Below are 14,981 nucleotides of genomic sequence, written 5' to 3'. Positions count from 1 at the left end.
CTCTGTGCAGACTGCAGACCCTACAGCATCTGCACTTCAGTAACTTTTACAGGGCAACAGCATCTTTATTTGGCCTTGTTACCTAATAAACTTGTAAGAGCCAAATTCAATCTGCATATACAACCCCTGTTAAAGTCAACAGGAGTTGCATGAGTATGCTGGAGGACAGGAATGGGTTCTCATGGTCACATTATGTGGTTGGATTTGAGTGCAAGCTCCTAATGAAGTCACCAAGAACCATGCTCATGCTTCCAAAAATGGAATTTAACTTTACTCATACACTGTCATTTACATAGCATTCTTAGGGTATGTCTACACAGCAACAGGACACCTGTGACTGGCCTGACCCTATAAGCCAGCATTGGTTGGCATGGGACAGCCACAGGTTTCTAGTTGCTGTGTAGACACACCCTTAGAGTCTGATCCAATTGAAGTCAATGGAAAGACTCCAGTGGGAATTGGATCAGGTCCTTAATACACAGCACCACACAATTATATGGGCACACTTTTAAAAGTTGTAATAGTTGGTTAGAAGTAAAATCTAAATCAACATCCCTTAGAATGAGCCCACAAAGCTAACAAATTATCAGCAAATCTGAACATATAAGTATAAATTAAGCCAATTAAAACTGTAGCACTTCATGTTTCTAGATGTTAAATTTAGAACTAGAAAACTTGTATCTTAAGGTTATTTTTAATTCTTTAGAATTAAACATTTGTATGGTATAGAAATTTAAACGGGAATAATGAGATGGGATCAAACTACATAATTGGACAATATTATATTCAGCATGTTTTTTAGTACTGCCAAGGCAAGAATGTGGCATTCCAATTTTAACATGTTCTTTTGAGGCTGTGGTGATGGGAACACTTTGCTTCAATACAGCCTGTGTTCAGACTCAAACGGACACTGGCTGCAGCATTTGGCATCCTAATAAAGCATCTACAAACAGCAAGGGCTGTTTCCCCATTTGTGAGGTTGATGTGGGGGAGGGACAAAGGCAGCAGAAGCAAGCTGGAATTGCTGTGACAGGAAATATACAGAGCCACCTACCAGGTGTTTGACTTTTATTGTGCCCTCCCTATGTAAAAAAGATTTTAATTACCATGGGGGCATGACCTTTGTCCCTGTTGTCATTCCACTTTAACAGCTAAGTGTTCCTTAAGATAATACAGGACGTCTGTACAATTGCCCCACTACTCAGCACCATTGAACTTCAATGTGTCAATGTAAGCAGGATCTTGAGGTGTGGGTAAGCAAACAATTTGTCACTGGTTTATGTAAATTAAATGTAACTGAAACTAACTGAGAAACAATTCAGTATTCTTTGCTCTTTATGTTAATTAATTGGTTGGCAGTTCAAGATACTTGGAGTCTTAAAATAAATAAGTTAAGCTTTCTTAAAGCACTCAGCACCTGAAAATCTGGATAAACATTTCATGTGGGAAACATACAGGAGGAGCAGGTGAACTATTAATAAAGAAAAGTAGTGGCTTGATGCAAATAACTCTACCTGTATTGCAGTATAAGGAAGGATGATCTTATACTTAGGTCACTAAACTGGGAGTCAGGAAATCTGGGTTCTATATTATTGCTCCTCTCAGAGATCTCCTGTTTGACCTTAGACTAATCACTTAACTTCTCTATCCCTAATAATACCTCCCTGATGTTGTCAGGATAAATTAGTGGTTTTATGGTGTTCAGATACAATGGTGATATATACCAAAGAAATGTATATAAATAAAGAAAAAACACAAATAATATTTTGGGTACGCAAATTGCTTTTAGTTTTGAGGGAACACAGCTTCACACTATGGCCTAAAATGTATTCTACTTTCAGGCTTTCTATACCTAGTTACTTCAGCAATTGCAGAAAAATCAGACATCGACACCAAGATAATGTGTATGTGTACGTGTATACATTATCTTGGTGTCGATGTCTGATTTTTCTGCAATTGCTGAAGTAACTAGGTATAGAAAGCCTGAAAGTAGAATACATTTTAGGCCATAGTGTGAAGCTGTGTTCCCTCAAAACTAAAAGCAATTTGCGTACCCAAAATATTATTTGTGTTTTCTTTATACACATACACAATGTTTACACATTACCAGTTTTGGAAAGCAAAGGGGTCAAATGTAAAGTGTTCCAATAGCAATAAGATGTTATATCTTACCTGGAAATAAGGTACCATTGAACTACACTGGGTGAAAGGAGTTTTCTCACTTGAAAGTTACCAGAATTTGTAAAATAACCTTTTACCATTTTCAGCAATGATACATTGGCACACTGATGGTAATGACAACTGACCCATTAACTATGGTGTTAGCTACCTTGCTAAAGTGTTAGACATCAGAAGGAACTTGCCTAGACAGAGTGTATCACTCATTCAGTTAATCAGAAAATAATTCTGAACTGTTTCAGGCAGCTTTGCACAGATGCAATGAAAATGGGGTGATTTGAGATTAAAATCATGGATTGAGGAATAAATGTACTTTGGCTATGTCTACACTGCAATATAAGCCCAGGGTTAATGGAACTCAAGTCAGCTGACCCTTATTAAGGAATCCTGGGCCTTGAGTATCTACATTGTATTTTAACCCTATGTTAAGACTTTTCTAATCTAAGCCAAACCTAGGACTCTGGTGTCCACTCTTCAGTGCACAAACCTGAGTCAAAGTAACCATATCCCAGAGTCCATAGCATCCCCTACCCCTGAAATGTGGCTGCTCTAGCACTAGGACCACTGTGCACTGTGGACAAATTTTGCTGCCCACCCTGCACATTACTAGGAAGCAGCTCATTTTGCAAAATGCTTGATTGGTTTGCTCTCCATTGGAAACCCAGGAGGCTCTCTACCTATATTAGCAAATACTTACGGTCACTGATACAAAGCTCAGTGGAACTAAGCCTCATTGTAGCTACACTGTTATAGCTACACTATTTTCTATTAGTGTGAATGTTACAGATTGTTAGTATGTGTATGTGTAACAGTGATCGTGCAAACAAAGATATGCTGGGACAGTGGGGCCTGTTGTCATTAAAATATCATAGCATCTGCTGGAACAGTAATGCCCAGTATGGTTAAGCAGCTCTCTCAGCAGATACAGAGCAGAGAAGACAGTAGTATCTGTGTTACATAAACTTTCCCATCAATGCCTGTTTTAGCTCCTAAAGTCTCACAGCATCTTCTGGGACAGTAGAGTCCATGGTACAATAATTCTCCCAGCAGACACAGATCTGTGAAGACAGTAGTGTCTGTTATATTAATCTTCCCAGCATCTGTTAGTACTGTAGTATTGTAACCATACTAAATAAAGTGTCATACCGTCTGCATTGTCTATTCTATACTAATATTGTGAAACTATCTTGTGAACTGATAGCCTATAGAAGTATAAATTAAACAAAAATATGTATTGGTTACTAATAATTTCAGCTTCACAGTAAAGTCTTGTATTAGAAAAGAAAATTTAGAAAAGACGGTTACTCACCGTTGTAACTGTTGTTCTTCGAGATGTGTTGCTCATATCCATTCCATTAGGTGTGTGCGCGCCGCGTGCACGATCGTCGGAAGATTTTTACCCTAGCAACACCGGCGGGTCGGCTGTGGAGCCCCCTAGAGTGGCGCCTTCATGGCGCTGAATATATACCCCAGCCGACCCGGCGCCCCCTCAGTTCCTTCTTGCCGGCTACTCCGACAGTGGGGACGGAGGGCGGGTTTGGAATGGATATGAGCAACACATCTCGAAGAACAACAGTTACAACGGTGAGTAACCGTCTTTTCTTCTTCGAGTGCTTGCTCATATCCATTCCATTAGGTGACTCCCAAGCCCAACTTAGGTGGTGGGGTCGGAGTGAGACATTGCTGTGTGCAAAACTGCTGATCCGAAGGCAGCATCGTCCCTGGACTGCTGCACTAGTGCATAGTGAGCCGTAAACGTGTGGACTGACGACCAAACCGCAGCTCTACAAATGTCCTGGATCGGAACTTGCGCCAGGAAAGCCGTCGAGGAAGCTTGGGCCCTCGTGGAGTGAGCGGTGAGGTGTGGTACTGAGACACCTGCCAGGTCGTAGCAAGTCCGGATGCAAGACGTAATCCAGGAGGATAGGCGTTGTGAGGAGACCGGTGATCCTTTCATTCGGTCGGCCACTGCAACGAAGAGTTGCGTCGTCTTTCTAAAGTGCTTTGTGCGGTCAATATAGAAGGCCAGGGCCCTTCGCACGTCCAGGGAATGCAAACGTTGATCCTGGCGAGTAGCGTGTGGTTTAGGGTGAAAAACCGGGAGAAATATATCCTGGTTGATATGAAATGGAGAAACCACTTTAGGGAGAAAGGCAGGATGTGGACGAAGCTGCACTTTATCCTTGTGGAAAACTGTGTAAGGGGGCTCGGATGTAAGCGCCCTGAGTTCAGAAACGCGCCTTGCTGAGGTGATGGCTACGAGGAAGGCTGTCTTCCAGGACAGGTACAGAAGTGAACAGGTGGCCAGTGGCTCGAATGGAGGACCTGTGAGCTTGGAGAGAACCAGGTTGAGGTCCCACGTCGGAACGGGCTGACGTTGTTGTGGGTACATCCGGTCTAAGCCCTTGAGGAATCTAACGACCATCGGGTTAGAGAATACCGAGGACGCGAGTTCCCCTGGATGGAAGGCCGATATAGCGGCCAGGTGAACTCTAATTGAAGATATCGCCAACCCTTGCTGTTTTAGGGAGAGGAGATATTCCAAAATAAGAGGAATAGGTGCGTGCAATGGGGACGTGGCTCGTTGTTCGCACCAACAGGAGAACCGCTTCCACTTGGCCAAGTATGTGGTCCGTGTTGAAGGCTTCCTACTGCTCAGCAGAATCTGTTGGACAGAGTGTGAACACTGTTGCTCTGCCTGGGTGAACCATGGAGCAGCCACGCCGTGAGGTGGAGTGATTGCAGGTCGGGGTGACGCAGCCGGCCGTGGTTCTGCGTGATGAGATCCGGATACAACGGAAGCGGGATCGGTGTCTGAACCGAGAGTTCCAGCAGCGTGGTGTACCAATGTTGTCTCGGCCACGCTGGAGCGACCAGAATTACCTGTGCCTGGTCTCTGCGCAATTTGAGCAGTACCTTGTGGACCAGAGGAAACGGAGGGAAGGCATAAAACAGGTGGTCTTTCCAGGGAAGGAGAAACGCATCCGAGAGGGAGCCTGGGGCTCGACCTTGCAGGGAGCAGAACACGTGGCACTTCCTGTTGTCTCGAGATGCAAACAGGTCTATCTGGGGAAACCCCCACTTCTGGAAGACGGAATGTATGATGTCCGGACGGATAGACCACTCGTGCGTTTGAAAGGACCTGCTGAGTCGGTCCGCTAAAGTGTTCTGGACTCCAGGGAGGAACGATGCCGTGAGATGGATTGAGTGGGCGATGCAGAAGTCCCACAGGCGAATGGCCTCTTGGCATAGAATTGACGAACGTGCTCCTCCTTGCTTGTTGATGTAAAACATGGCCGTGGTGTTGTCGGTGAGAACTAACACACAGCGGCCCCGTAGGAGATTGGGAAATGCCTGGCACGCCAGGCGCACCGCCATCAGTTCCCGAACATTGATGTGTAGGGCTAGCTGAGGTGCAGTCCACAGGCCCTGGGTATGGTGCTCGTTGAGATGGGCGCCCCAACCCAGAGATGAAGCGTCTGTGACCAGATGCAGAGAGGGTTGTGGGGCGTGAAACGGCATCCCTTCGCAAACCACATTGTGATCTAGCCACCATGTGAGGGAGGTCAGGACCGAGTTCGGGATTGTGACCACCATATTCAGGCTGTCCCGATGTGGGCGGTATATTGATGACACCCAGGTCTGGAGTGGGCGAAGCCGAAGTCTGGCATGCCTGGTTACGTACGTGCAGGAAGCCATGTGACCCAGCAGGGTAAGGCACGACCTCACCGTGGTAGTTGGGAAGGCCTTGAGTCCTTGGATGAGGCTCGTGATGGTGCAAAAGCGATTGTCTGGCAGGATGGCTTGTGCGCGTCTGGAGTCTAGAACCGCACCGATGAATTCTATTCTCTGGGTAGGTTCTAGAGTGGATTTGTCCTTGTTGAGTAGGATACCCAACTTGTTGAATGTGCGCACTATTATGTGGACGTGATCGCGAACTTGTTCCTTGGTGCGACCGCGTACCAGCCAGTCGTCTAGGTACGGGAACACTTGTATCCCTTGCCGACGAAGGTACGCTGCCACGACAGCCATACATTTCGTGAAGACCCGTGGGGCCGAAGATAGGCCGAAGGGAAGGACTGCAAATTGGTAGTGCACCCTGTTTACCACGAATCGGAGGAAGCGTCTGTGAGGCGGGTAAATAGCAATGTGAAAGTATGCGTCTTTCATGTCGAGGGCGGCAAACCAGTCTCCAGGATCGAGGGAAGGGATAATGGCCCCCAGAGAGACCATGCGGAACTTCAACTTTACTACGAATTTGTTGAGTCCGCGCAAGTCCAAGATGGGTCGCAGACCTCCTTTGGACTTGGGGATGAGGAAGTAACGGGAATAGAATCCCCTGCCCCTTAAATCCACTGGAACCTCCTCTATAGCCCCCATGGCGAGGAGCGTAGAGACTTCCTGTATAAGAAGTTGCTCGTGAGAAGGGTCCCTGAAGAGGGACGGGGAAGGGGGGGAGGAGGGGGGAAATGAAGAAAACTGGATAGCGTATCCCCTCTCCACCGTGCGGAGGACCCAACGGTCCGAAGTTATAAGGGACCAAGCACGGTGGAAGTGGGAGAGGCGATCCCGAAAGGAGGGGGCTGGATCCTGGGGGATGACTGGGGCGCCGTCCTCGACCGCACCTTCAAAAGTTCTGCCTGGGGCCTGAAGGTGGTCTAGGTGGCCCCTGGTTCTGGCCAGGTTGAGGGCCGGTCCACCTTCTTCTACCACCTCGCCCTCGCCTCCGGGCCGAGTCCTGTCTCTGACGAGGCGGGGGGGGGTAGAAGCGCTGAGGCTGCGGCCTAAACGGCCTGCGCTGGGGGCCCACAACATGCATCCCCAGGGAGCGCATGATTGTTCTCGAGTCCTTGAGGCTCTGCAGGCGAGAGTCCGTCTTATCCGAGAACAATCCATGACCCTCAAAAGGCAGATCTTGTAGGGTTTGCTGCAGCTCCGGAGGCAAACCCGAAACCTGAAGCCAGGAGATCCTGCGCATAGCGATACCCGAAGCCAGGGTCCTCGCCGCTGAGTCTGCAATGTCCAAGGAGGCTTGCAAGGAGGTCCGAGCCACCTTCTTGCCCTCCTCTACCATGGCTCCAAACTCCTCCCTGGACTCTTGGGGAATCAACTCCTTAAACTTCCCCATAGAGTTCCAGGAGTTGAAATTGTAGCGGCTCAGTAGCGCCTGTTGGTTCGCCGCTCTAAGTTGTAGCCCTCCGGCTGAGTAAACCTTGCGGCCAAACAGATCGAGCCGCTTAGCCTCTTTTGATTTAGGCGCTGCAGCCTGCTGGCCGTGGCGCTCTCGTGCATTCACTGATTCCACCACCAGTGAACACGGTTGGGGGTGGGTATACAAGTACCCACAGTCCTTAGACGGGACAAAGTATTTTCTTTCCACCCCTCTCGCTGTGGGTGGAATGGAGGCAGGAGTTTGCCATATCGTATCCGCATTTGTTTGGATCGTGCGGATCAGAGGTAACGCCACCCTCGATGGGGCATCTGCTCCAAGGATATTCACGATCGGGTCGTGAACCTCCAGTATCTCTTCCACCTGTAGGTCCATGTTACGGGCCATCCTACGCAGGAGATCCTGGTGAGCCCGAAGATCTATCGGAGGGGGACCCGTACAGGAAGTGCCCGCCACTGCCTCATCCGGAGAGGAGGAAGAGGATGCCTCCGGTGGCACTGGATCCAAGGGGGGGTCCTGATCCCCCTGCTCTTGGGCCGGGGCATCACCTGCACTTGGGTCCATGTCGGGTGGTGTGGACACTGAAGCCTCCATGCCCCCTGGCGGAGGCCGAGAGATGGTGGACTCCGGGGCCCTTCTAACGGAGTGACCCGAGCGAGAGGTCGAAGCTATTGGAGCCCCTTGCGCCTGATGGTACGCCCACGGGGTCCAAAACGACCAGTGAGATGGTCCATGAGAGTGGTCCTCTGCCATCTCCTGCCAATGGCCCAAGTTTCGTTCCTCGGCTTGCCCTTGAGGGGGATATGCCGATCTCGACAGGTCCTCCGAGGAGCGAGACACCGATCTTGACGGCCATGGCGGTGCCGCGAGAGATGAAACGAGCCCCGTGGGCTGTGGTGCCGCACGGTGCCGGTCTGGAGATGACCTATCTCTGCGCGGTGCCGGCGATCGGTGCCGGGACCGCGACCGGTGCCGATGACCTCGTCGGTGCCGGGAGTCGGATCTGGACCTCGACGAGGACCTGGAGTATGCCCGGTGCCGGGAGCGGCCCCTCGACGTCGAGCGTCGACCGTGGCGGTGCCGAGAACTACGTCTCGACGTTGATCGGTGCCGACGATCATAGCGGTGCCGAGACGTAGAGCGGTGCCGCGAAGAAGATCTTGGCCGCGAGTACGACCGGTGCCGAGACGATACTCGGTGCCGGGACTGCGAGCGGCGTGGGGACCTGCTTCGGGACCTGGATCGGTGCCGAGGTTCCAGCCCTTGTGATGGAGGGCGCATCAAGGCAGGTTTCCCCCTCGACTGGACCGGACGAGTCAACGGTGCCGTCGGTGCCGGTGGTTGAGGCGGTGCCGGCTCCGTGAGAGCTATTAAGTCTCTCGCCGCCGCGAAGGTCTCTGGCGTCGACGGGAGGCACTGTATCACCGCCGGCCTCGGTGGAGACGCCGTCTGCACCGGACTCAACGGCCTCGGCGCCGGAGTCGACGGTGCTGGAGGCACCTGTTTCCGGTGCTCCACCGGCGTACGCGGCTCTACCCCCGGCACTGGGGGAGCCAGCGTCTTCGGCACGGAAGTCCCCGTCTTATGGGCTTTCTTATGCCCTGGGGATAATGACCGGCGCCGAGGCACTTGCCGTGCTTGCGGTGCCGACGAGGTCCGGTGCCGGGAAGGCTCATCTGACGCCACTCGCGTGGTCGTCATGGCCGGTGCCGCCGGGGCACTGCGCACCGAGGCGCAAGGTGCCGGGGCTTGACTTGTGGATGGAGCGTCCGGAGTAAGTGCCGCCTCCATCAGGAGTTGCCGGAGCCGAAAGTCCCGCTCCTTCTTGGTCCTTGGTCTGAAGGCCTTACAGATCTTGCACTTATCTGTTTGATGGGACTCTCCCAGGCACTTCAGACAGGAGTCGTGCGGGTCGCTCGTGGGCATAGGCTTAGCGCAGGAGGCGCACAGCTTGAAGCCGGGAGCGTTGGGCATGAGCCCGGCCCCGCGGCCGGGGGAGAAAGGGGGAGACGACCCCCTTAATCCCCTGAACTATTAAAACAACTAGACAACTTTTAAAACTACAACACTAGGACTATAACTATAACTATAACTACGAATAATGAAGTAAGCTAGGGAGAGTGGAGAACAGCTAAGCAGCGCTCCACAGTTCCAACGACCGTCAGGGGCGGTAAGAAGGAACTGAGGGGGCGCCGGGTCGGCTGGGGTATATATTCAGCGCCATGAAGGCGCCACTCTAGGGGGCTCCACAGCCGACCCGCCGGTGTTGCTAGGGTAAAAATCTTCCGACGATCGTGCACGCGGCGCGCACACACCTAATGGAATGGATATGAGCAAGCACTCGAAGAAGAAGAGTAATACTCTAGAACACTGTTCCTAGAGGCTAAAGAATATAAAGAGGGAGTTTTAAAGAGATATTGACTTGCGTCAATAAATAGGAAGAATCTAAAAATATAATTGTTTTCTACTTTTTTCTGTTTTTGTACGTTTCTCAGCACAGATAATGAAAACAGACTAGTCACTTCCTTTGCACAGAAGTTACTTGGCAAAATAGAATAAAGTTCTAGGAATAAAAATTAGGTTTGTATTTGTGGACCCAATCCTGCACTTCCTTCTCAGATAACTCAATTTGACTTTTGTCAAAGTAATAAGTTTATATTAGCCAAGAAGACAGACTCCTTACAAGGTGTGACTATATAGTTTTAATGCCCCAGGGTGTCAATTGCCTCATAATAATCACAGCCTATTAATATCTCTTCCTATTGTAAGAGACCTTTAGTGACGGGGAAATGGTTTTATGCTTACAGATATCAACGCTGAGAGTTTAGGTATTGTTAAGTTGTTAACCTTTGGAGTTTGAGGTGGCAAATAGCTGATGGTATGGTAGAATATTATCTGCGATATATCAGTGTACATTGCTGAAGCAAACAACTCCTAAAAAACTCATGACATTTGCAAACTTAGGTGGTAAGTGTGTAGCTTAACAGATTGCCTCTAAATATGGTATTTATTTAGACACACACACACACAAATAAAATAAAATAAAATAAAAAAACCACAGTGTTACAAATTACAGTATTCTTGATGTATAATTTGGGTCTCCAGAGAAATATTCTGCTCTGTGACTGATAAGAGAAGTGTCTTTCAGGAAACTGTGTTCAGATGATTGTCTACTGTTAAATTTTGCTTAATACAGGCATTTTTAAAATCTGAGGTATATAGCAAAATTCAGAAGAGAATAATTTCTGTGAAAGTATATTGATATGTAATTACTGTGCCCAATCAGCAATAATTTTGCACACAGAACTCCCCTTGAAGTCAGTGGGGATTGATTACAGGGTGAGTACTAAAATGGAGCATAAGTAATTTTATATAAATTATTGCTTTTTCAGGAGAACAAAATGACAGGAGATGCTGATGGAGAATACAGTGTGTGCATAAATCCAAACTGGCAATGCAGATTGTAATTTCAAAGTCTTGTAATGAGGGCCACAGTAGAATTACATTGTTGAATCTAAACACCTTGGTTGAATTTCCGTTCTCAGTATCGCTGGTGGAAACAAGGAATAACTCCATTGTAGACAATTGTTATCAGTGCAACCTAAACCAGCATTTGGCCCTTAATTATGAGACCTAGCTTGTTTGTAAAAGGTTTAAAAAAAGTTAATCAGAAGGAGGTTTTATGGCCTGGAAAGGGACATTTACAACAGTCAACTCCTCAACCAAAGCTCAAAAAATAGGAGTTTCTTTAGAAAGCCTGTGAAAACTCAAGTTGCATACAGACTAACTCTAACATTTATATTTTGAAATGTTACTGAGCATCACACTCCTGTTTTCTGGTCATACTTTTTCTCTCATATTCATTTTGTGCCCTAACTACTGTCCTCTCTGCTCTGTGAGCTCATTTGAAAGATTGGTTTTCTTAGTTGGCTACTACATAAAGAGTATCACTATCTAGAGACCCATCATGCTCACTAGATGCCCACCAGAGCATGAAAGTCTGGAAGACTTGGTTGTTCCTTCATTCTGCAATTCTTGGGCCAACAGCATAAAACTTACTGAATACAGTTGGGAAAAGCCCCATCTCTGTTAAAATTTTAGGGGGGGGGGTTCCAAATGCCACCGCTTACTAAGCCTACTTTGTATGGAACATTTTTTTTAATGTCCTTGGGAAGAACACAGAAACATCTCCATATATTTCTTAGGTATCAAGGGTCCCTACTAAGTCTTCCCCAACAGCACTAAGGACCCTATACCATGCCCACTGTAACCAATGGAAAGGAAAGACTCCCGTTGACTTTAATGGGCAATGGATCAGGCTCTAGATGAGCTTTTATTTAACTTACATATCTAAACCCTATCCTAATTTTATAAAAGGTAAATGAAGTTATTAAAAATTACACGGGTAATATAATTTATTCCTACTAAAATACATTAAATAATCTCTCAAATAACAAAACCTCTGAACACCGTAACTACACTCTAATGCCCAATACCTAACTCCAATACAGAACTACCACCTTCTGTAAATATAAGATCCAAAGAGGGAGAATGAAAACACATTATACTTTCTATCACTGCAATGTATCATTCTTTAATTTAACCCAAATATGAGGGCTATATTTTAATTTAAATGGTGACTGTTAATGCTACTGTAGACCCCAATCCTGCACATTTTAAACACTTGGTTAACTTTACAGCAGTAGTAGTCCCACTGAGATATCATTACAATATTAACATTTCAGATGTATAAATATCTATTTATAGGGTTATAATCTGATAGGAAGCTTTCATTCAAACAAAACTTGATGGACATTTTTAGAATAGAATTTTCTTTCCAATATTAAAAACAAACTGTTCACTGGTTCTTGAGTCCTAAATATAAAAAAAGTTGACTGGTTTGAGAAGTTTGGGTTGTTTTATTTGATTTTATAAAAGGTCAAAGCACTAAAGACAGTTTTGTTTGCAAAAGAAGTTGAAAAGCAACTAGTCCACAGTATGATCTATTCACTTGGTTTTTGAAGAAAACAACAACAAAAAAAGTTACCAATATTCTACATTTCAATCAGTTTTTCCTGTGCTGTAACTACATTTCATAAGGATTTTTAAGTTTTATTTTACTCTGCAAAAAGTGCATTTTAGGTATGCATTCATCCAATGAATATAGAAGGTAAGTTCATAAAGATTTATAGCCAGACATGCTCCCACTGAAGCCAATGGCATTGGCAAGAGTCCCATGAGCATCAATAGGAGCAAGAAGCGGACTTTACGAAGCCACTGTGGTCTAGAATGTACAAACATTTTAAAAAGTTAAGAACTTTTAAAAGTTCTTACAAACCATTGCTCAAATATGCACGTAGCATGGCCCCAAAGGGTCCCATTATAACTCCTGGGTAACAAATGTACATTTTAAAAGATACATAAATCTGTTCCCCACATTAAATAGGTATTTATAAGAGAAACAAAGCAGCCTATAGTATCACTCATACACTTACATTATTCCCCCCCACCCCCCGGTAAAGAAACAATTTTTAAAAAAGGTAAAAATGATCTGGCAGAAGCAAGGAAGTGAACAGTCTGTAAAAGAAATTAATAAATCATGTTAGAAATTAAAATGACCTATTAGATTACCTTGCCAATGCAGGATTGTTCTCTACAGTTGCATTTTCAAGTACTCTGTCCAGTCTAGTTTTGGACATCTTATGTGAAATACTCAGGCTGTCGTGGTCAGTAACAAGCCACATTCCATCATGCCCATCCTTACTCTGCAGAATACAAAGTTGTATTGATTTGTGTCATTGTCAACGTACCCACTTAGTTGTATAAGGAAGCACTGGAGCTGAAGGTAGTTCCTCCTCCAAAGGCAGCAGGGAAGTCTCCTTTGCAGCCTCAGGACTCTGACATTTGGGCTTTGCAGCTCTTTATGGCCAAAGACACAGACACTCCCACTTCTGGGGTGGTAGCTGAAGAAGCAGCTAGAAAGTTTGCCCACACCTTTATCTTCCCCTGCAATTCTCTTCTCAAACAGCCTTTCCTCTCCTTCCTGGCAGCAGAGACTGGCCTTAAGGACAATGGGGAGGGCGATACTTCCAGTAAGGTTTCCTTGAAATGATTGCCAGATCCGTATGCACTGTTACCTCAGCAATGCTACAGCTGGAGAAGCTCTCCTGATTGAGGGCGGCTCCAGGCAGAAGGGAGGGCGGAGGAAAACTCGAGGCAGCTTTCTCTGCGTGCTGCTGCTGTGTTTACAGTCAGTTTCATGCTCTTTGCTCCCCCCCGAGCCTGGATCTTGCCTGACATCATTCATTCTCATTCATCATACACACTCACACACGCCTGCCCACTCCATTTCCAAACAGTGACTCACCCCGGTGCTGCTGCTATTCAAAGGCAAGGCTAGAAAAACCGGTAACACCGGTAAAGACCCCCCCCCCGTCCCGCCCCCCGGATACTAAAGGTGGAGAGAGAGAGAGCTTGGCACTGAAATAAGGAATGAGTTTGCTCAGTGCCTGCCTGCTTACTTGCTACAAGCACTTGAGGTACAGAGCTGTCAGGCAGGGACAATGTGAATGAGTGAGTTTGCATTTGGCTGACTAAAAACACACAGCAAAACTCTTCCGAACGTGTATAAGCTGCCTTAAAATTAATACCCAAACAAATGAGCCCTCCTTCTCAGTGTGTTAGCTTTTGGCAGACCTCCTTGCTTTCTCCCTATGCTGAAGTCCACTCCCTAACCCAACCCTCTATGCCCACCCCCTCTCCTGGTTAACACATTTCTTCCAGGAGACAACTAAACCCTCCCCCTCAACGTCATATTCAACTGGCTGACAAGAATATATATATATAAAATATCCAAACCACAGAATATCCAAGACCACAGAACCATAACAAGATGTGTGTTAAACTTCATTGCTCGGTCACATTGGCCCTGATCCTGCTGCAGCGGTGCTTAACTTTATGCATGTGAATAGTTCCACTGACCTCCAAGAGACTGCTCATGTGTGCAAAGTTAAGCTCATGTCTGTTTGAAAAACTGAAGCCACAGACTCTTTGGGGCAGGCACCTGAGGGTAAAATTTCGAAAGTGCTAAAGTGACTAGGGAACCTAAATCCCATTTTCAAAAGGGAGTCCGAGACTCACTTAAAGGCACTTTTTAAAGTTTTACCTGGGGCAGCTTTAACTTGGGTCCATGTTGTGGGTGCAACTGCACCCACAGAAATCAGGCATGGATTAACAATGTGCACTTGTAGCTCAGGTTTGGCCCAGGTCTTCTTACTATTTGTTGTCTTATCTACCATAGCATTTTTCTTAAAATATCCTGTGATTGCACTAGCAGTGGTAGCAACAGAGGAAATGCTAGTATAAACAGGTTGTGGTGGCCATCAAAGTTGTAAGTACTGCATCTTCTAGAGAGTCAGAGCTAGTATGGGCAGCACCAGATGAGAATGCTTTATGCAAAGGCAACTACTAATGCTCCTCTTTGTGCTATCACTGATAGAAATGCACAAATATTAGTGCAATAGTGGGAAATACGTCTATACTTCCATCTGTAAAGTGCAAAATGATCTTTTGGTGCTGTAAAAATTATTATTATTTTTACAGCATCCAAAAGTTTGCTAGTTGCTTTATAGGA

The 14,981-nt window shown here is 46.6% G+C and overlaps 1 protein-coding gene across 2 annotated transcripts in view; it reads right to left on the bottom strand.

The window, feature by feature from the left end:
- The window catches only part of SGMS2 (sphingomyelin synthase 2), a 61,504-nt gene extending 47,804 nt beyond the window's left edge, over positions 1–13,700 (bottom strand). Inside the window, exons 1-2 of one of the 2 annotated variants that reach the window (XM_065596200.1) lie at positions 13,343–13,700; positions 12,980–13,113 (exon numbers count right to left, since the gene is read on the bottom strand). In XM_065596200.1, the coding sequence (XP_065452272.1) occupies positions 12,980–13,092 (113 nt within the window). In that variant the 5' untranslated portion in view covers positions 13,093–13,113; positions 13,343–13,700. Of the gene's footprint in view, positions 1–12,979; positions 13,303–13,342 lie in introns of those variants that run through there. The other variant, XM_065596198.1, reaches the window with a different exon arrangement.
- Positions 13,701–14,981: the final 1,281 nt, after the last annotated feature.

The sequence above is a fragment of the Chrysemys picta genome, chromosome 5, assembly GCF_011386835.1.
Source record: "Chrysemys picta bellii isolate R12L10 chromosome 5, ASM1138683v2, whole genome shotgun sequence".
In the NCBI taxonomy this organism is placed as follows: domain Eukaryota; kingdom Metazoa; phylum Chordata; order Testudines; family Emydidae; genus Chrysemys; species Chrysemys picta.
The sequence above is the reverse complement of the archived record's forward strand: the minus strand, read 5'-3'. Positions and strand labels throughout refer to the sequence as shown.